A 22,159-nucleotide genomic window follows, 5' to 3' on the forward strand; every position below is an offset into this window, starting at 1 on the left:
CAAAGATTTTCCTGAGCACAGACAGTAGGCAAGGCTCTGACCCTGGACTGAAGGTGCGGTGGGGGAAGACAGATGCTGTCTCTGTGCCCTTGTTGTTCCTGGAGAGCCACAGAATCTAGTTGGGAGAGGAGTGTGATAGGGTAGGGGCTGAGAGGGCAGGGGAGGGGTGCATGTGGTGGGGACACCTGACTGCCTGGAAGAGGGACCTGTGTGTGCTAAGGCCTTGAGCCTGCAGGAATGCTGTCAAGAAAAAGAGGAAAAGCAGAGATTGGGCCCAGCTGAGGGGCAGAAGCTGTGTCAGACAGGACCTTGTAGGGGGTTAATTCCTGTTGTAGGTTGTGTAGAGTCTCCTTGCCAAATTCATGTTCAAGTCCTAACCTTGGGTGCTTCTGGATGGGACCTTATTTGAAAGTATGGTCCTTTCAGGCATAAGTAGCTAAGATGAGGTCATACTGGGGTAGGGTGAGCCACCAATCCAGTGTGACTGGTGTTCTTAAGCCAAGGGGAGATTTGGACAGACAGGAGCACACGAAGTTGCAGGGTGAGGCTTCTACAAGTCCCAGGACACCAAAGGTTGTCAGCTAAGTGCCAGAAGCTGAGTGGGAGGTCCTCAGAGCCCTCCAGAAGGAAGCAACTGTGCTGACTCTTTGATCTCAAACGCTCAGCCTCCAGAACCAGGAGCAAATGAATTTCTGTTGCGAGCTACCTAGTTCGTGGTACTTGGTCATAGCAGGTCCAGGGAGCGAACACAGTTCCCTGCCTGCAAAACAGAACTTATGGTCCCTCCTCTTGCAAGCCCTCCAGGGCTTGCATAATTCCTGGCCCGCTCACTCTTTCATTTAGCAAGTATTTGGGGGAGCAACTGCCAATTGCAAAAAGCTGAAGACAGAGAAGTTACAAGGCTCGTCAGTCTTAGGAGCAAAGGAAGTCACAGGGAAGAGAATAGATAAACTAGCCAGTTCTGAAGCACATGACCCCTGGAACTGCTTGGGCTTGAATCCCGGCTCATCCGTTCACTAGCTGTTTGGCCTTGAAGCAGTTAATCAACCTTTCTGTGTTCTCCCCGCAAGCCCTGTCTCTGAGATGGGGTTGAGAGCAGATGTTTCTATTGTTGGGAGGTTTAAATGAGTTAATATTTCTCCACAGTTAAGCACTGTGCCTGATGTGTTAGGTGCTGTGTTCAACGAATGCAAGAAGTGCATTCAGAAGGAAGGAAGGATCCCTCCACGGGTAAGGGGGGGTGGAAGACTCCTCAGGAGGCATGACGGCCCAGCTGAGTGTAGAGAGGACACTGGAGTGCATGCACCAAAGAGGAGTTATGAAAGACGGTCTAGGTACTGAGGACCTAGCACTGTTGGACCTAGGACAGCTCCAATATCCGTTTACAGGACAGGACAGTCACACCAGGGATGGTCAGACCAGGGATGGTCAAACACCTGGCTCAGGGTCATGATACCATAAGCGGGACCAAGAAGCTGTTTTCCCAGCCCCCAGTCCAGTGTCTACAGTTTTGTTTTGTTTTTTAAACTGTGAAACTGGGGGGCAAGGTGGCAGGGGCAATGCGGCACGTGGAGAGAGCTCTGAGGCCACTGATGCCAGCTCCTTGGTGGTCACTGGGTGTTGGCAGATGATATCCTTGGGGAAGACCAGACAGGTGTGAGGACAGCCCAGGCCCGTGGGGACTCCATGGCCTTCTGGAGGTTCTGCCACCCTCCAGGGAGCCCTACAGCCCAGAGGTGTGAACGAAGGGCAAACACTTGTGCACGTGTGTGTGCAGAAGGTTCCTTTTCAAAGAAAATGTCTCGGCCACACTTGAAGTCATCTCCAGGGTCCCCGACACCTCAGGTCCTGGTTCACACATCCCAGGAACACAGCCCAGAGGCAGCCAGGAGCCCACGTCCCCCGTGGCCGGCTTGTGGGGCCGGCAGGTGGGGAAAAGGAGGCCAGGGGCCCTCCTCGTCCTGTTATCTGCTCTAATTACCTGGAAATATGTCAATATTGGCACACCGAATGGTCAGTCCTGCGTTTGCTCAACACGACCCAGAGCCTGCTTACTTTCTCCGTCTGTAAGGAGGGGTTGACTCTGAGGTTCAGCTTCCCTCCGCTCATCAGACAGGTCTCTGCTGCTCTCGGGCCACAGAACAGCAGTAATTACAGGGAGAACAAAGCAAACTCACAGGCCTGTTTACGTGGGCGGCCGTCCGCTGAGCTGTCAGCCACGCAATCAGGATCCAACCCCAGCGGCCCCACTGCTTAGCTCTGCGGGCCTCCGGGCTGGCCTCGGAAGCGCTTGGAGCCTCAGTTTCCTCATCCATAAAATGGGCTTTATTCATAACCTCACCTCACAGGACTGTCGCGAGACCTGGAGGCCGAGGACTGGCTTGGCCGAGGCCCGCGCTGTGCTCTGTGTCCGGCAGGGGGCGCCACGGAACCTCCGCCTGGTCGCCGCTCCGCTCGGCCGGACTCGGCTCTCTTCGGCCACGCTCGGCTCCACTCGGTCAGACTCGGCCATGTTCGGCCGCCCCTGCCAGGCTCGGCCAAAGTCGGCTCTGCCCGGTTGTCCTCGGCAGCACTTGGCGGGATTCGGCGATGCTCGGCCAAGTCCGGCCTTGTGGGCTCCTGGCCGGCTCCGCTCTGGGCTGGACGCGCGGGGGCCCTTCCCTGGCGCCGAGGAGCCGCCTCGGGTTGGGCTTCTCGGGTGAAGGCCCAGAAGCCGGAGCAGAGCTGGCCTGAGGGTCCGGTTTGCCTGAGCCCTGGGCCCTGCTTTTCCAGGGCATCGACTGGCAACCAAAGGGGCGGGCCCGCTGCCGGCGACTGCCTTTTCCCAGGGGTCCAAGCCGAAGCCGGTGGGCCGGGGGTCGGGGAGTCTCTCCTTACTTCTGCCAAGCGGAGCCGGGAGGTTGGCGGCTGCCTCATCGTTCTGGTTCTGCCACTGGTCGGCCGTCGGGGAGGGAGCCACTTGCTGCACCTGTTCCTTAGCCTCAGTTTCCCCCCAACAGTTAGCCGGGTTCTTCTGGGGCGGGGTGGGGGTGGAGACGGCCGACAGACTCCCCGCGACCTGCTGGCTCTTTCTTTCCCTGGGCCTCTTGGGGATTCAGTGTCCCCTTCTGTAAAATGGACTTAAACTCGCCCAACTCGGGATCAGACATGGGGTGTTGAAAGCCCAGGGTGGAGAAACTGAGTCCGGAGGTAATGTTCACCCAACCCACCCTGGCTAATCAGTGGAAGGCCTCCGTAGTAGAACCGAGTCTGGGGTTCTCCGCGCAGGAGGAAGCGGGACGAACTGCTTGGGAGAGGGAGGGTCCCTTGGAACCTCTGGCCAACCTCTCCCCAACTTTGTGGGGAGGGGATTGGAAAAAAGTGCTTGGGCGTCCCAGCCAGCCCCGAGCACGTCGCAGTGGCCTTTCATCCTTCTCCTAGCCCTCTGCTACCCCCTTAGCTCCCGACGAAGGGGATGAGACGGGTGGGGAGCATCACAGGTCGCCGGTTCCATGAGGTGGGTGCCCAGTGGGCTGGGTCACACCCACCGCGGGGCCCCTTGGCTCTCCCCAGCAGGTGGCGCTCGCGGTTGCCTTTGTTGAGTTTCTTAATTGGCTAGTGACCCTGAGCAGTTAAATCTGCAACTTGGCATTCACAACTTGCAATGCTGACTCCAGGAATCATGTTTTCTGTCTCACCTTTTGACAGGCACACATTTTATCTTTTTAAAATACATGAGGAAAAAAAAAAATAAAAATAAAATACATGAGGGGTCCTAGCACTCTGTAAGCACTCACTCACTATTTTTATACCTGGGTCCCAGGGCTTCCGACTCAGGTGTGCATGAGAAGGAGCTGATACCCTTACCCTATTCAGAGTGTGACCACGGAGAAGCACTGGTGGGTGGCCAGTAGAGGGGACCCCTATCGGGTATCCCACCAGATCGCTCAGGTGCTCTTGGCTTCCTTATGTCCCTCTGGCCCAGGAACACCAAGGCTCAGAAGTAGGGAGTGTGCCCAAGGTCAAACAGCTAGAAGGAGCTGGAGCTGGGACATAACCCAGTTTTGTCTGCCCCCGGGCTGGGGCTCTGTCTCCAAGCTACCTGGCCAGCTGGGAAGATCCTCCGAATGGCTGGGAGACCACGGATGCTGCACAGATGAAGGTATTTTAGGCAGAGTGAGAGTGAGAGGGAAAATATTGAAGTGTAATATATCTGAGTCTTGCTCTCTTGTCCACCCTGCCTCCAACTGGCAAAGAGAACAAGGAGCCCTTTTCTGGGGCTCTCGGCCTGGCTGGGAGCCAAAGGAGCCAGCCCTAGAACCTGGCAAATCGAGTCCCTTTCCTGGCCTCAGTCTCTTCATCTGTTAAATGGGCTGAGTGGCCTTTGGCAGAGCGGCTGTTGAGTGTGGCCTGGAGCAGAGGGCTGGCATAGCATGGGATAAACTTCCTGTGTCCCCAAGCTGCGCTCCCCATCCCCCATCTGTCTTCCCTTCTCCCTTCCTTCTGAGGCTAGGCTTTCTAAGCCAAAGGGCTCAGAGGCAGCCACTCTGGTGCTGCTGACTCAGCCCTTTCCCTGGTGACAGCAGCAGGGGGAGGGTGGGAAGGATGGCTCCCACCCTCTGCAGCCCTGGCTCAGCGCCCTGGGAATGCTGCCTGAGGCAGGGCCACATAGAGGGCATGGCCAGTGTGGCCCTGGTGTTTTCTCAATGCTGTAGAACCTCAATCTGCTTTTGGGGGACCCCCTGGGGTTCCTAAGTAGGTCAGGGTAGGGGGGAGGACTTGGGAGGCTTGAGAGGTGAAAGCAGCACAAAGCTGAAAGCTGGGAGAGTCTGACTTTCATTCCAGCTTTGGCTTCGGTCAGCTGTGACCTTGAGCCAAAGACTGGGGTCTATCCTGGGTCACGGAGTCTCTGCTGGTCACATTAAGTAATTGGGTCAGGCCATCTCTCAGGGTCTTTCCAGGACTGAAGTTCTGCTGTCTGATTATCCCCAAAACTGCTAGAAAGACTGAAGGCTGGACATGAGACGTGGTTAAAGATACACAGGCCACAGATATCCTCCACACTTGGCCCGGTGAGTAGGGGCTAGGCTTTCATGCCCTAAGCCCCAGACTGAATTCCATCCCCCTCAGATCTCTACATTTCTGTACTGAGGGCAGTAATGTCACTGCCTCCCTCTTCCCACGGGACAGACCAGGAACTAGAGCCTTTGTCCCCCCCAACCCAACCTATTCCCCCTGCCCAGGCATGTTCCTAGGACTCCAGTGGGCTGGGGACCCCTTCCTTTCTGTGGAATTGTGGCTCCTCTTCACTCCTCCCAGCCATGGGACCCTGGGAAAGCACAAGGCTGGGGTCAGCTAAGTTGAAATAATGGATGGGAACACCCTTCTGGTTCCAAAAACCCCTGCAAAGATGAGGCCCAGCTCAGGCAGTAAGCACTCAACCAGTGCGGAATGAGAGGGGGCTGGAGTGGGAGGGACACTGGAGACCATCTGGGCACCCCAGAGTCCCAGGGATGCATGAAAAACCTTGGCAGCTCAACTGGAAGGAAACTGGGCAGGACCCCGCCCAGGCCGAGGGGCATACTACATGGGCTGCCCCCTCTTGCCAGCAGGACCCTTCTGGGGGGGGGGGTCATTTCCACAGAGGGGTTGGCTCCATAAGACACGAGGGATGGACCGTTCAGGGGAGATTTCCAGGCTGAGGCGGGGGACTTCCATGTCCATTGGAGAGGGGGTGTTGACCTGGCTGTTGCCCTTACCTAGTACCTGAGGGGGTCATACCTGCTTATTGACTTGGACATGTGCTGAGCCTCCCCTGTGCCCGGCACAAGAAGAGGGGACTGGAGCTCTGCAGATTCCTAGGGACGGAGAGGTCAATGGATTGGCCCAAGTTCTGAGCTAGGGGGTGCCCGCGCCCTCTCCCCTCAGCACCCTGCCCCTGTGACCCAGAGCAAATAGGCCAAGCCCACCTCTCAGCCCGGATTCCAGTGCTGCCGCCTCATTCCTGAGCAATCTGGGGGGCTCCTGCCCCTTCCTTTCCCTCTATTTTCCAGCCTGCACCTCAAGGGGCTTCAGACCCCTTCCCACTCTGACTCTCTTGGGCTTCTGAATCAAACCAGACCCCACTGGACAACCAAAGAGTTAAGCAAAGGAAAACCCCAGCTCCCTAGGCTCCTTTTATCTCCCACAGATCCCAGAGGCTGGAGAGGAGGGAGCAGAGAGGAGGGGAAGTGGGAAGCCAGCTCAGCCCGCTCCCTCCGCCTTCCCTTCCCTCCGCCTCTCTCCCTCCTTCTCTCCCTCCCTCTTCGGCTCAGCCCGGGGGTCTGGGCCAGCAACTAGCAGACATGGGCCAAGGAGCCAAGGACTGCCCAGAGGCCGGGGGTCTGTGAGCTGCCGTGGAGGCCACTGGACACGGGGTGAGTGATGAATGTTCCTGTAACTTCTTCCAGCAGGGCCCCGGGGGCTGGGGTCAGAGCCCAGAATTCCCTTCCTCCCTCCTCTCTTCCTAGACACCTCCTGGGTTCTGCTCTCTCCCTCTGATCCTCTCAGCCCCTCTAGCCCCTGGTGAAGGGCTGCCCTGCCCCTCTAGCGGGAGCCAGTCCCTGCCGGGACACTCACCACCTCAACTCAGCAGGCCCAGCTCCCTCCCATCCCAGAGAGCTCCCAGCTCCTAAGTAAAGGCAGCAGGGAGACCCCCCCAACCCCAAATCACCCCAGATGGCACAGTCCCCCACTCTGGATCCCTGCGTGGTCCCCCTTCCCCCAGGGCCAGTCCCTGATCATGGCTGTGGTTATTATTACTCTTGTTCAAAGACTGCTTTGCTTCCTGCTTCCTGCTCTCCCCAGGGCACAGTTCTGTGTCTCAGAGCTTTTGACTCCAATCTGGCCTCTGCCAACAGAAACATCCCCAACCATGCCAGTTCTCCAGGCGAAATTCTGCTCTTCCCATCCCGTGTGGGCACTGGGTAGAGGCCTTGTCTGTCACAGGAAGGAACATGTTTCAAATCTTACTTGTTTATTACTGAAGTGTAATTGACATTATCTTGCTTCAAGCTTGCAACATTGTCATTCAGCAATCTCGTGCATTACTCAGCTCTCACCACTGATGAGGGTCCTCACTATACAATGTTGGCAGATGTCCCTCTGCCATCCTTTGTATTAAGAGTCTTAGAAGTCAGGCATTTGCCCTGCATTTGGATCCTCCTGAACAACCTGGGAGGTAGGCAATGGTTTCAACTCCTTGTGAGTGTCAAGGAGCAGCATGGAAGACTAGAGAGGTTAAGCTACTAGCCTGAGGTCACACAGTTTGTAAGCTATCATGGGATCTTAGGTCCAACCCTAAAGGCCTCACCCTTTCCCATAAAGTCACATCTATGGCCAGGAAAAAGGGGATTTTTGTTCTTCTCAAAAATCACCGAGATGTGGCATTTACAAACACAGGGTGGGGGTTATAATCTTGAACAGAGAGGATGTTGATCTCTGAGAAGTTTATCTGCCTTATTGAGCAGAACCAGGAAAACAGACCAGGGTAGAGCTGGGGAATGGTCACTTCTAAGAGAGGGTGTTATCTGTGGGGACGACCTGCTCGCCACCACCCTTCTAGCTACTGTTCAGCCCCCAGATGGTGGAATGTGTGTGTGTGTGTGTGTGTGTGTGTGTGTGTGTGTGTGTATAGAGGGGGAACTCCTGCCCTTTAAAACCCATCCCTTACCTCAGTCCTCAGTGAAGATAGAATAGCATTTTTTTAAAAAATAATAATTTTAACTTCTCTATATGTATTAACCGCAGAAAAAATATTTTTGAATTGTACCAAATGTTAAAGGAACAAAAAGGAAATAAACAAAGAAACGCCAGAAGTGTAAAAACCAGTCTGGTTTCAAGAGCCGAGTTTCTGATCCTGCGATAATATGCCAGCCCCCAAACACTGCTACCACCTCAAAGGCTCTTTGCCGGGTTTCCTGCCCACCCAGCCCCAGCCTGTCCCCAGTGTCTGCTGTCCTGGCCACTTCCTGCCCCCCTCCTGGAACTCTGGAACCTCCCTTGGCCAGGGCCATAGACATCTTCATAAACCCCTGGGCTTCTCCCATCCTTTTTGAATTTTCCAGACCTTCTAGTCCTGCTCTTTAATTCCAATTTACCCCCTTGGCAGTGGATTGGTAGGTCTATGATGATTGACACGACTCCCTTCCAATGAATTAACTCCAGAGTCTTAAGGGCTTCTGTGTAAGGCTGAGCTGTGTGGGTTGTTGACTGCACAAAGGTGCTGAGGGGGAGGTGGGTTGACAACAGCCTTTGCCAATCTACAAACCCTCAGTGTTGCATTTTTCCAAAAATGACTTCTATTTTTGTTTCTAATTTGTCGGCGCAGAGAGGTACCTGCTTCTGCCTTGCACACAGGCACCTCTAGGCAGGCCAACACTGGTCTACGTTCTGAAATTCTGCATACCTATTCCTGAATTCTTAAAGATGCCGTAACAGCATCCCGGGGCACAACACTGTGTATTTTCTCTGGATGTTGCTTCCTGACTGCTATAATAAATGAACTTTCCTAGATCTTGGTCAGGACCATGGTGCTCAGGTGCCAGATCTGCACCTCGTCCCCTCTCCTGAAGAGCGAGCCTGCAGAATCATTTGCATTGGTCGCAGGGGCGCACTAACATCCCTCATGCTGGGCTGGTAGCCTGTGCTTGCTGGAGAAGGCTGGGTCGGTTGCAAGAAACAAGCCAAAGGGAGGTGGGCAGGGCGGGCTGGGGTGGGGAGCATTTCACGGTCTTACTGGGTAGGACATGTGGGTGGCTGGAGCACCTTCCTCGCCCACCCCAGCAAAGGCGTCCCGGGACTTCGTCTGTTTCCCCGGCTGTGGCTATCTTTAGACGGGTTTCCTTCCCAGGCCCATGTGTGCCAGAAATCCCCATGGACTAGGTTCCAGGGGACCTGGCCTGCAGGCCCTGCATGGCCACAGGTCTCTTCATGACCTGGGAGAAATTGCTTCTCTGTGTCAGTCTCTTTTTTCTCATCTGTTAAATGGGGACACTAACTCTCTGCCCTCGAGTTACATCAGGTGTGCTGATAATATGGGGGAAGCATCCGTGCTGCACAGTGCGCGGTGTGGACGGTCCCTTAAATAGAATCTCTGCCCCTTTTTACTTGCTGCAGGTCACCATGGGGATAGCTTCCCTGGACCTCCTCTGTGCAGGGCTCTTGCTCCCTCTCTTGGTGTGTGCGGTCCCCACAGAGGAGCCCTCCTCTGGGGATGTGGTGGCCTCGGGTACCCCTGGGTACTGTCAACGGTGCTGTGACTCTGAGGACCCCCTGACCCCTGCCGATGAAGCAGTGTTATCTGCCTCTCCATCTGCCCTCCCATACCTGCTGCCTGAGGTCAGGCCCTACATTAACATCACCATCCTGAAGGGTGAGTAGCCCCCTCCCTCCCAGTGGCTCAGGCTAGAGTGGCCTGGCTGGGGATGGGGAGGGCGTGGAGCCCTCTCCTTGGGCTGGGGTTGGTGAGGGGGAGGGAACAGGAAAAACCTAGACAGAAAATTGTCCCAGACCCTTTCTGTCATTCATATATTTATTGAGCAGCTACTATGTGCCAGGACTGTTCTGAGTTCTGAGGATGGAGCATGAGCAAACCAGACAGAAGTGCCAACTGCTGTTCCCATGGGAGAGGCAAAAAGTGAGCAAAAAATATATTGCTGAAGTTAATGAGACAGAATGTTTGATGGTGATAAAGGGGATGGCGGAGCCAAAGTTGAGGAGGGTAAGGGGCATCAGGAGTGTAGGTGCAGGGAATAGGTTGCAAATTAAATGGGGTGTCGGTTCATTGAGAAGTGAGGGAGAAGCCATGTGGCTGTCTGAGGAAGAGCAGTCCAAGGAGCATGAGCAGCAGGTGCAAAGGTCCTGTGGTAGGAGTAGGCCTGGTGTGTCTAAGGAGCAGAGAGCAAGAGGAGGAGCTGAAGTTGGAGATAAAATAGGGGCAGGGTCAGACTTGGGTTTCCTTGAGTGGGAATGGGGAGCAGGGGAGGGTTCGAGCAGAGAGACCTGGTCCCACTGGGGCTACAAATGGATCTCTCTAATATTTCGTGGAGAATGGCCGGTAGGGGACAAGGGTGGAAGCAGGGAGATCTATGGGCAGCCATTAGGGCTATCCAGGTGAGAGCGGGCTCCCTGTCCTCGAAAATCGGGAAGAGGCTTCTGCTGCTGGGGACTGTGAACAGCTGGGGCCTGGGGCCAGGCCCTGGACACCCTTCAGCTGGGGTTGTGTGGCCAACCACCCCAAGACGTCAGTCCTTGGTCATTGCTCCCATTTTGCAGAGGGGGACACCGAGCCTCCAAGCAGGGAGGCGCTTTCCCAGGAGCACACAGCTATAAGGGACAAAGCCTAGATTTGTCCCTGAGGACTCGGGCCACTCCACCCTAGAGCCAGGGGTTGGCTAGCTTCTGAGGACTCTGGGCCTCGGGTTTCCTGGGGAAGGACACCTCCCTTCCTCCAGCACCCCATCTTCCCCAAGGCCCATAGAGCCTCTGCCTGAGGCTGAGGAGCTGTCTGGAAAACCCAGGATTAGGAGGACACCCTTGAGCCAGCCTTCACTATCTGCCGGTGCGGGTGGGCACTCGGCTGTGGCAGGAGGCTCCTGGCTGGCGTCAGGAGTCCCCTGGGTCCCCGTCCCAGCTGCTCGCTCCCTCACGGTACGGATCGGGCTGGTCTCTCTGTCCCTGGCTTGCCGCCTCCTTTGTAAAAAGGTAAAGGTAACCCCTTCCTAGGACCAGCGTTCACCCCCCTCCCTTGGGTCTGGGGCAGGGAGATGCAAACCATAAAGTGTGGTGCATGCAAGGGGGTCTTTCTCTATGGAGGCTGGGGGGCCAAACTGCTGCAGAGCCAGGGACCCCCTTCTCCCCGCTTCTTTCCCGGCCCCCCCCCCCCCCCCCCCCGAGGGTCTATGCCTTCCGTTTCGCTCTTTTCATCAATACTGCCGAGGTCACAGGAGACCTTGGGAAGACACAGGGCTGTGCGGGTCTCTCAAAGGGGAGTGGCTGATGGTAGGAGTTCTGGCGCGTGACAGGCGGCAGGGAAATGCTTGGGATCAGGTACCTCAAGACACAGGGGATCCCCTGCTCCTTCTGTGCTCAAGGTCAGCCTGGAACTGAGGCTGGGCAGAGGCGTGTGTGCCTAAGGATGAGGCTGGATGTTGCCGGAGCCCCGGGCAGTCAGGGACAGGCCGAGCGTTGCTGGGTGGACCCTCCTGCCTCATATTGGAAGTCTATAGGGCGCTCCCCCATAGGACATTTTGTCAAGGGCCCAACATCAGCCCTGTGAGGTGGGCAGATTCCTCTTCAAGACAGAGACAAAATAACCGAGGCCGTGACCGTGAAATGCCCCAGTGGGACATAACACTAACCAAGGGCTGCCTGGTTCCGAACCAGGGCCTTTCCCTTCATGTAGGCGGAGGCTATTTTCTTGGCTCCTTCTCTGAGTCAGAAATGCAAAGTGCGACTCAGCTGCCAAAGAGAATGAGCTCTTGCCATTTGCAACAGCATGGATGGAACAGAGGATATGCAGCTGCGCGAAATAAGTCAGTCGGAGCAAGACGAAGGCAGTACGCTTTCCCTCGTATGCAGAATTTAAGGGACAAAACAGATGAACATAGGGGAAGGGAAGGAAAAAAATAGAATAAAATAAGAGAAAAACAGAGAGGGAGACACACCATAAGAGACTCTTCGCTCTAGGGAACAAACTGAGGGCGGCTGGAGGGGGGGAAGGGGAACAGAGTCACTGGGGGATGGGCATCAGGAGGGCTTGGGATGTTATGAGCCTTGGGTGTTCTGTGCAGCTGATGAATCACTAAATTCTACCCCTGAAATGCATAATACACTGTCTGTTACTTAAATTCAATTTAAATTAAAAAAAAAAAAAAGAAAGAAAGAAAGAAAAAGAAATGCCAAGTGGGTCCTGCAGCCGCTACCTCTCCGCTGGAGTCAGGCTGGGAGTCGTGACTCTTGGGGTTTGGGCCTGGCTTCCCAGGGAACGTGATCACACCTTCACTGGACGGGGAGGGGAATGGGCGGTGGAAGACAGAGAGGTCTTGGGGCTTGCCCCTCCTGCTTCCCCTGAGCTGTATGACCCTGGGTGAGTCACTGAACCTCGCTGTGAGTAGAGATGATCACGGTGTCTTCTTTAGAGGGGCGTTCAGCAGAGCGGTGCTCGGTATGCAGTAGGTGCTCAGTACATGCTGGCTATTCTCTGGCCTTCCTTCTCAAGGCAGGGGCGGAGCCTTCTGCAAGCAGAGACAAGGGTGCCGGCCCTGACTTTCCCCTTCTTGTCCCCACAGGTGACAAAGGGGACCGAGGCCTGCTGGGCACGCCCGGGAAGCTGGGCCGGGAGGGTCCCCGGGGGGAGCGTGGCCCGCAGGGCACCAAGGGCGCCAAGGGGCAGGCGGGCAGCCCCGGGGCCCCGTGCCAGACGCGCTTCTCAGCCTTCTCGGTGGGCCGCAAGACGGCCCTGCACAGCAGCGAGGGCTTCCAGCCGCTGCTTTTTGACACTGTCTTCGTCAACCCCGATGGCCACTTCGACCTGACTGCCGGTCACTTTGTCGCCCCGCTGCGTGGCCTCTACTTCTTCAGCCTCAACGTCCACAGCTGGAACTTCAAGGAGACGTACGTGCATGTGGTGCACAACGAGGAGGCGGCCGTCATCCTCTACGCGCAGCCCAGCGACCGCAGCATCATGCAGAGCCAGAGCGTGATGCTGGCGCTGGCGCCCGGGGACCGCGTCTGGGTGCGTCTCTTCAAGCGTGAGCGGGAGAACGCCGTCTACAGCGACGACGTGGACACCTACATCACCTTCAGTGGCCACCTCATCAAGCCTGAGGATGATTAGTGGGGCAGCCCCGGCCCCGGGGTGGGGGGAACTGTGGGCAAAGTTGTCCTCCATGAAGTGGGCCCCCGGGACCAAGCATTCTGGATGGGCTTCCTCTTCTTTCCTTCCCTCCAACATCTCGCTCTCTCTCTTCTCTTGGGACTATTTTAAGAAGAACCTGAATATTCTAGAACTTTCCCAGCCTGCGAACGCGGCAGATTCTGATTCTGGTTCTGAAGGGGGCGGTGTCCAGGGCTCTGCACGTATAAGAAGTTCCTGGATGTAGTTGGTGCTATTGGTCCAGGGACCCCCCCTTGAATCCCGATTCTAGACCTTTCCCAACATTCTGGAATCCTCCAAACATTCTAGACTCTTGCCAAATCCTTCACTTCTCTCATCTTTCCAGGACCCCCACCCCATCCTCTTGCTCCTTCCACCTTCTCTGTCCCTCTCTTGTGCACCCCACTTGTGCAGCCGCCGGTCCCTTATTCATTCATCAAACGCTCTCTGAGCACTCACTCTGTGTCAGGCTCTGGGGAAGCTGAGGTGAGACACAGGCCCTGCCCTTGGTGAGTGCCCAGCCCCGCCAGGGTGGGGAGACACAGGCTCAGGAAGCCAGACCCAGAAAAATAGCAGGGCTCTCATCACAGAAGTCTGTGTCTGGACGTTCAGCCACCATGGACCGTCCTTGTCTGCAGGTCCCCAAGGTGAAGAGTCCCCAAGGTAGGGGGGATCCTTATCCTTGTCCATTTCTTTCCTTCCTGCCCAATGCCCTTCATTAAAGCAAACCCCAGAAGGGCCTTGGTCAGGGCAAGGGTGCTATGAGGGGAGGATCCAGGGGCCTGCAGCATTTGGGGGTGAAGAGGGCCCTTGGGAAAGGGAGCCCAGACTCACATCTCCCCACATGTCAGGTACAGCAGCCCGTGAGGACTCCTCCCCTCCTCACACATCCCCTTCCCCATCCCCAAGGTGCCTGGGCCTCGGTTCTCCCAGGCTCCCAGCCACCGCCAGACACTGATGTCGTCCCCAGGTGCTCTCTGACCCTCCTTGGCCCTCCTTGGCGGCCCAACGTCCCTGGCTTTCCAGACCTGGTTAAAGTGCTGAGGTCCCGATGGGCAGCTCGTGCCCGGCACGGAGCCTCCTGTGGCCAGATGCCACCTTGACACGTGCCACCGGGCCATGGGCCAGGCTTTGGAGCCCTCAGCAGGTCTAGGGAACTGAAGCAGGCAACATCCCAGGTCAGTGGAGGGGAACCTCCTCTGAGCCATGAGGCTAAGACAGGCACTGGGAGTGACCAAAGCCAAGGAAGGGACATCAGGCCTTCTGTCCTTTCTCCCTCTCCCGGGGTGGGGCAGTCTGGCGGTCTCCGGCCTTCTTGTCTCCTATCCCAGGTAGCCTGAACCTCTCTCCAGAGGGAAATGGCTGCTTCCCGTTGGTGCTGATGCTGACCGTGGGGCAGAGGCGCCCCGGGCAGTGGTCTCTGGTGCTCACTCGTAGCCGACGGATTCACGGCTCAGTGATGGGGGGCTGGCAGCAGGACCTGACCCCGTGCCGTGAACGCTGGTGCTATATCCTCACTCCTCACCTGACTTCGCCCCTGTCCTGCTTGTCTGGAGTGATTAAAGTGTGTCTGTCTTTTTGGCAGTTCAGGCTGGTTCTTTCTGCTCGGCTTCCTATGCCCCTCCTCGGGAGGGCAGCCAGTCCTGGTTCTGCTGGGGGCCCGACCACAGGGCTCCCCTCCATGGGCTCCCCATCCCACGCAGCCCCCTCTGTCACTCATCAGCTGGTAGGCCTTGGAGTGAGTGGAGCCAGGCTCGGAGCCGGCTGGGCTGCGCCTTGTCTGTGGCCTCAGGCCAGGCTCCACACACCTGAGCCTCCGTTTCCTTGTTTGTAAAATGGGGATGCAGAGAATCTACCCCAGGGGGTGGCCATGAGGATGAGAAGAGCGATGTTTGAGCCACACTCACTGAGTGCCTGCTGTGTGCTGGGTACCCTGCTAGGCGTGGAGGTGCAGGGCGAGCCCAAGCCATCCTCTTGCCTTCGAGAACGCTGTGGAGCCTACATTCCAGTGAATCACTTGTAAGTGCCGAACCCTGCAGGCCCTACTTGGGGACTCTGTCTCATGGTTTGTGTTTAATATTTACGAGAGAACTGTTGGCTGTTCTCTGTAGGAAAACACAGCTTCATCAGACAGTGGACTGGGTTCTGACTTTCCAAGATAGCGCGTAATCTATTTATGTTTGCAGTGACCCCTGTGGGCTTGCCTGACACACTCAAGGCACCTGTGTGTGTCCCTATGGCTGTGCTTGGTGGCATTCTGACACCATGTGCAAGATGCAGCTATAAGGAATGAAACTACTGGAACTGCCCTGGTACTCGGCCCAGCCCAGGCAAGGGAGCCCTGAGTCTCTTGTTTCTCTGAAACTTACATGGCCACGGCAAGAGGCCTCCCACTACACCTGAGTGCTCCCCATGGGTCAGAGGCTATGCAGGGGAGCGACCCCAAGGCATAGTTTTGGCCCAGACTCTGTTCACGTGTCATCTGTCTGCCCCCAGCAGTAAAGGTAAGGGTTACCCCCAGCGCCAGAGCCTCTAATCATGGATGCTGTGAGGACAAGCGGTTTTGCCAATCTGCTAAGGCAGCCAAGTTTTTGTTTTGTTTTGTTTTGTTTTTTGGCAGCAAAGTTTTGGAAACTTCTCACCAAGCCCCTGCAGGAGAATTCGTTTGTCCTTTGCAAGCTGAGGCCAAAGGTCGCAGGCAATTCCAGGCCACATTAGCTCAGGGCTCTCAGAACCAACTCCTCCATGGTCTCAGCTGATTTGCAGCAGAAGCTTCAATCCTGGTTCCAAGTGGCTTCCGACGTCCGCCTGCGCTAGTTTTTCCCACAGGAGCCCGGTTTCCGGCTTGGTGGCAAATCTCCAAGGAGTGGCAGGAGCCTCTGGATCTTTGTGATGGGGACCCTTTCAGAAGGTGACGTTCCAGTGGGGGCCGGGCAAGGGCCCTGGAACTCTGGAGGCCCCCAAGCCTGTGGCCAGGTCTGTGGGGACCAGGTCCCCCAGGAGATCTATAATGCTTAGTCCTGGGGACCCAGGGAGCCCATACAGCTATCTTGTCCACCCCTGCCATCCCCTTCAGTTACATATTTTGAAAATAGTATGTCCCTCTGAAGTATTAAACAAGGAAGGGGAGAGAGAAGTGGGCCACGAGGAGAAGCAGCCCATGAAATGGAAAACAGCCTAGGCTGGGAGTCACAGGACTTCAGCTGTGCTCTGCCATCGCTTGGTCGGGGGTGAGAGGGGGACACTGCAGGGAATATTAAGGGGGAAGTTCGATCAGACAGAGCTGGTGCAGGCAGTTGAACCGGGCTGTGTCCCTGGGGACTTAGTACCTGGATGGGTGGGCTGGATCCTTCTACGGGCTTGGTTTGGGTGTATCTGGGAGTCCTTGGCCTTCCTAGAAAAAGAATACACCCAGGAGGTCCTTCTTCTGTTGCACTGGAGCATGAGGAAGAGAGTAGAGAATTCTAGAAAGGACGATCTAGGAAAGTGTCGGAGTGGAGGGGACATTTGAGCAGGGTCTTGGAGGATGAATAGGAGTTTGAAAGACATATGATGTGGGGGAGAGAGACAGCAGCATGACGGGGCGGGGGAGGTGGGACAGTGCGGCCTACGTTCTGGGCAACGGGAGAGGCCCATAAGGGATGTAAATGTTTGGAAAGGTGGTAGAGACAGTCCAGGATGGGATCTGAGGATGGACAGGTAGGGAGGGGCCACGTCGTAAAGGTCCTCGAACATCTGGCTAAGTTGGGACTTGACCTTATAGGTGATGGAGAGTTGCTGGAGGGTTCTGAGCAGCGTGGTCACTGGTTAGAGTTAACTTAAGAGGCAGATGGCTGTGGGGCCCCCTGGAGCATGGATTCTATGGAGTGGGACTGGAGGCAGCTGGTCCAGGAGAGGACACGGGGTAGACTGACAATGTCATCCTACAGGAGACGGCCATGTTCCCACTCGACTCCAAAGGAAGTCAGAGGTTTAATAGCAGAGGGACAAGAGGAGGGCACCCAGGTTGGGGGGGGGGGGTCCACCTTGGGCAAAAGGCCTACCAGTCTCCGCTGTTCCTATCAGACTTTTCTATGCCAATGAGAAGAGAGCAGGCCTAGGCATCAGGAGGTGGGCTCCTGGGCCAGCTCTGCCCTGGGGAGTCCCCTGAGTGGCTGGGCAACTCATCTGGCTTCTTTAGACCCCTCACTATCCTTTTCTGTCCCATTGGATTCAAAGTCCCTCCTCTCTTGCCCTGCTGAGGCCTGGGGCGGGGGGGGGGCGTCTCCGAGGATTTATGGGGTGACAATTTTCAGAACCCCCGATCAGGACCCCTGGACTAACAATGGGGGAGACTGTGAAGAAAACAGTGCCGATTGTCCCAGAAAATATTAAGTGCCAAGTGACAGGGGCCAGAGAAGTTTCAGAGAAGTGGTAAGTACTCAAATGTAGGAGTGAGTGGGCTCTGGAGCCTGGTGGGGCGAGGGTTCTGATTCCCGGGTCCGAATCTTCTTAGAAGAACTCTTGGCCCAGGGCAGGCCCTGTTATTTGTCCTCTATCCATGTGAGCTGGGCTTGTCCCTCTGAGTCTCCGTTTTGTCCATCAGCAGCGGCCGGCCCAGAGAGGGCGCTCTGTAGCTCCCTCTGCAGCTTCCTCCTCCCCCAGCCAGCTCCACGGCCCTGCCCGGACCCTGGAGCCACATACTGCCACGTGTACCTCTGGAGGAGGGGAAAACAGGCAGAAACGCAACACAACCAGAAACAGATGTCAAGAACATTATGGGTGGGGCCCCGTGGGGGGAGAGCCAGGGCCAGCTGCGGCCAGCGGCTGCTGCAGGAGCCAGAGAGGAAGGAGGGATTTCCAGGACAGGAGTCAAGAGTGCACGGCTAAGCCCCAAGCCCCGTGCCTGGGAGCAGCTGGGCTGCAAACCAAGAGGGAGGGAGGAGGAGGGGGCATGGGCGGTGGGTGGGGGGGAGCAGGGTGTGCAGAACAGGGTCAGGCTGGGGTGTGAAGTCTTGGCCTGAAGGTGGTAGTGTGGGCGGGAGGAAGTAGTAGCTGAGGTCTGGGCACAGGGAGGAAGCAGGGGACCCAGTGCAGGACCGGAGCAGAGTGAGGGTGAGGGTGAGGGTGAGGGCGTGGGTGGCCGTCCTTGTCCTGCAGCTGGCTGACTGCTAGGCTGACTGCTGTGCACCATGGGGGGGACAGGCAGGGAGAGGAAGGCATGGATGCCCCAAGCTCAGATGTACAAAAACTGGAACTTGCTTTCTTCCCCACTAAACTTCATTTCTTTCGGTTTTCTTTGAAGATTTTATTTACTCATTTGACACGGAGGGAGACAGAGAGGGATCACAAATAGGCAGGAAAAGGAGGCGCAGGCTCCCCGCTGAGCCGAGAGCCTCATGCTGGGCTTGATCCTGGGGTCCCTGGGATCATGACCCAAGCCCAAGGCAGATGCTTAACCGACTGAACCTCCCAGGGCGCCCCTGAACTTAATTGCTAAGAGGCACTTCCATCCTGCTGAAGGCAAAGAAAGGTGCTTTGGGCCAGCTGGAGCTCCTCTCTGACCTCATGTCCAAGGGGAGCGGCTCCTAAGTGCCCCATCCTGTGGGCGGTGAGAGGTCAGCTGTCCCCACGGGTCCACATGACCCCTGCTTAGTCTGTCACCGTGCCATCTGCTCTGGGTTCTGCTCAGGTGTCCGCACACCTGCTGAATCACGCTTGCTCCCGCAGCGTCCTGGGTCCTCAGCCCTCTCCGGAGGGCTGCTCCGCGGTGCTTACCTCACAAATTCTGTGTCCCTCAGAGCGCTGTCGGAGCCCGGACCCTGCTGCGTGAATACGCCATGGGGCCGCTTCTTCCCTGGGTTCTCAGCCGCCTCCCCAGTGTCTGGCCCGGGAGAGAGGGGTGGTCCCTCCGCGTCTCAGACCTGCCGGGGGTCTTCTGTGCGCAGCTCCCCAGGCTCAGCTGGGGAGGAGGGGCCAGGATGCACTTCAGCCAGGAACCCCAAGACTGAGGCAGCCCTTGCTTCTCCGCTGCCGCCTCCCCCCAGGGCTGTGCTGGGTCCGGGAGATTGGGGTGGGGGGTACCGTGTGTCTGGTCAGTGCATCCTGTCCCAGAGCTCTCGGCTGGGCAGGCAGGCTCTCTCCTTTGGGTTTTAACACACAGAGAAAGAATCCTCTCCTCCCTCCGCTTTGTGATACAGATTCCCCTCTGAATCTGTGAGGATGCTTTTGGATGCAAGGAACGCTTACTGAACAGAAAGCATCAAAATGGAAAAATAACCCTTGATCCCAGGATAAGGCAGCTCCAGGGCTGGTTAGCCCAGCAGCTGAGCGGCACCACGAAAAACCGTGGTTTGTCCCCCACGTCCACTTGGCACCCTTAGCGCCGGAGCTTTGTTCTCAGGCCGGCCTCCCTTGGGGCCACAGGAGGGCAGGCACAAGATGGCGGCCCCAAGATGGCGGCCCCAGGTAGGCGTCGCCTCAGGTTGGGAGAAAGAACAGTCTTTCCTCCCGCAGCCTCTCCCTGCTTCTCATTGGCCAGAGCGGGTCACATGATCACACTGACACCAACCCCGCCCCAGAAGAACAGGATTGTGGGAAGCAAGATTTACCTTTGAAGCCTGAGGGTCTGGGCTGAACCGCCAAGCAGGATTGGGGCAGGGTTGCGGGGTGGGGAGACGGGGTTTAAAATACAGCTGACACACCAGATGTGGACGTCTGACTCAGCCAGGGTGTCTCGGTTCTGGGGAGCCTTCCCAGACTTGGGGGGGCAGCCTTGGCCCTGAGCACCCCTGGTTACAGCCCTGCCCATTGATTGGCCTCCGAGCTCGCGGGGCACGGAGGTCACCCCGGCCTGGAACCCTCTCTGGCCCTCCGAGGCAGAGTCGAGCTTCCCTGAGCACACTGGGGACACTGGGGACACTGCCCGGGCCCAGATGGAACCCAGAAATGAGGGCACTCCCGCGACCACTCTGCGCCTCAGTTTCCTCACCGCGAAACGAGGGTGATGGAAACAGCGTCCACCCCGGAGCGCCACGTGGGGAGGAAAGGCGGGAAGTATGTGTGAAAGGCGGGCTCACGGCACGCTCGCTGGGGGTGCTGAGTATTATGTTAAGGTAGACACGGTACTGAAGTCTTTACGGGAGAAGCCGTGACAGCCCGAGACTGGATGAATGCCTGCCGGGACCGTGTGTCCCTTCATTCAGCGGTTCAGGAGCGACTCCTGAGCCCAGGCTCTGCGCTGGGCTGGGCACTGGGGGCAAAGCAGTGAACACAAAGGCCACACGGTCTCTGCCCTCATAGGGCGGACAGACCTGCACAGAGCCTCACGGACCACACACACTGCAAACGAGGGCAAGTGATGTCCAGGACCACAGGGTGAAGATAATTGGAAAGGGTGGGGCGGGGGTCAGGCAAAGGCCCGGAGGTAGGAACTGCTCAGCACTTTCAGGGAACAGAAAAAATGGTGGGAAGGCGCCAGCTTTGCAGGACCTGGGATTTGGGACGTAGCCGGTGGGCAGCACCTGAAGGAGTCTAACCCAGGCCTTTGTGACAGCTGTCAGGGGCCTGGGCTGTTATGTCTCAGAGAATGGCTACAAGGTAGAACAGATCCTCGAGCTCTTTTGGTCAGTCCCGTGATAGGGCAGGACCTCTTGCAGGAGTCCCGGAGGAGCTCGTGCCCTCTGACCGCAGCAGGTAGAGCAGGTGGTGCGCTGGGGCCCGCTGGCATCTGCTGGCCAGGGCCATCTGTGCTTATCTCTTCCCGGCTCTGAGATCAGGGACATCGTGATGTTAGCTGGAAATTTTAATTTTTGCAAAATAAAGCTTTCATTAAAAATAGCTGCCTTGGGGCACCTGGGTGGCTTAGTGGGTTGAGTGTCAGACTCTTGGTTTTGGCTCAGGTCATGATTTCAGGGTGCTGGAATGGAACCCTGTGTTGGGCTCCATGCTCAGTGCAGGCGGGGAGAGATTGGGGTCTGCATGGGATTTTCCCTCTTTCTCTAAAATAAATGAATAAAATCTTTGAAAAAAAATGCAGCTGCCTCATGTTTTGTTCACTGTTGGGTTCCAAGTGCCTAGAATCAAGCTTGGCACAAAGCGGGCTCCCAATAAATACTTGTTTACTGGGTGAATATGAGTTTTAGAACTTGGGGAGCTTAAGGCAGCGCTGGGGAGAGGCTCTCCCTGTTTGCCCCAGCCAAGCACGGCTCTGGGCTCTGTCTTCTGCCTGTGTTTTGTTTGAACTAGGCATACTCTCTGTCTCTTACACCCATCATGACCGCTTTCTCTAAAGCCAAAATTGCCTCTGTAAACTGAACAATTCTTTTTTTCTGTCTTCTCATTCATTTAGATAAAGCCTTAAAAGGTTTAGAATGAAATCACATGAACTTTCGCTTATCACTCGGTACTGGGGTTGTCCTGACATTTCAAGCCAATGGTCCCTTAGTTACAACTATTTGTGTGTCATTGTGTCCCCTATACAGAGAGAAGGGGGTTTGAATGATCCAGATGGCAAGTCCCATAGTGCCTGGCCTGGGACTATCAGCAGAAAACCTAGTAAATCTCTGCTGAATTCAAGGAAATATGAACAGACATCTTGATCAGATACTGAGAATGTACTAGCATCCATCCATCCACTCATCCATCCATCCATCTTTCAACAAATACATTGTGAGTGTCTATCCGAGCCATACCTGGCTTTAGGTGCCACACGAGAAGCCATGGGACCTTGAGGAGCTGTAGTCTGGCCAGGAAGACAGACACCAAGCAAATCCTCCACCAACGCCTGACCAATTACAAATGAGAGCAGATGCCCGAGGGGCCAAGGGCAAGAGCCTGAATGGAACAGGCTGGTGTCCACTGTAGATGGGGTGGGGCTGGCCAGGGAAGGTCTCCCTCAGAGAGTGACCACGGCTGGAGCCCCAGACAGGGAAGAGGTCTGAGCCTTCTAGGAGCAGACAGGCGACCAGGAGTGGGGTGGCCAGGATAAGAAGGAGCCAGAGAGGCTGCAGGTCTGGGTCTCCCAGGGCGAGGAGGAGAGGTTGTACTAGGAGTGCGGCAGCAAGCCTTTGAGGGGTTTTAAGCAGGAGGGACACGACATTATCTGATTTTTGTCTTAAGAGGCTGCTGGCTGGGGCTGAGGGCAGGGCAGTGGTACTTGGGAGGGAGAGTGGGAGGGTGAGGGAGGAAGGGAGAAGGGGGCTGGGGATGCGGGTCTGGGCTGCAGAGGCCGGACTGTGAGTCCTTGGCGCTCAGGGGCAGTCAGGGCCGGAGGTGTGGGAGGAT

The 22,159-nt window shown here is 56.5% G+C and overlaps 1 protein-coding gene across 2 annotated transcripts; it reads left to right on the top strand.

Moving 5' to 3' along the window:
* Nucleotides 1-5,034: 5,034 nt before the first annotated feature.
* On the top strand, nucleotides 5,035-14,494 carry C1QTNF6 (C1q and TNF related 6). Of its 2 annotated transcripts, XM_059404609.1 has the most exons (4): nucleotides 5,035-5,051; nucleotides 6,294-6,395; nucleotides 9,136-9,391; nucleotides 12,309-14,494. In XM_059404609.1, exons 3-4 carry the CDS (start codon nucleotides 9,142-9,144, stop codon nucleotides 12,854-12,856), a joined length of 798 nt encoding a protein of 265 aa, XP_059260592.1. In that variant the 5' UTR covers nucleotides 5,035-5,051; nucleotides 6,294-6,395; nucleotides 9,136-9,141; the 3' UTR covers nucleotides 12,857-14,494. The 2 variants fall into 2 exon arrangements, with proteins under 2 accessions (XP_059260592.1, XP_059260591.1); XM_059404608.1 differs by lacking the exon at nucleotides 5,035-5,051 and having other exon boundaries at nucleotides 6,200-6,395.
* The last annotated feature ends 7,665 nt before the right edge of the window (nucleotides 14,495-22,159 follow it).

Source organism: Mustela nigripes, chromosome 6, assembly GCF_022355385.1.
Source record: "Mustela nigripes isolate SB6536 chromosome 6, MUSNIG.SB6536, whole genome shotgun sequence".
NCBI lineage: Eukaryota > Metazoa > Chordata > Mammalia > Carnivora > Mustelidae > Mustela > Mustela nigripes.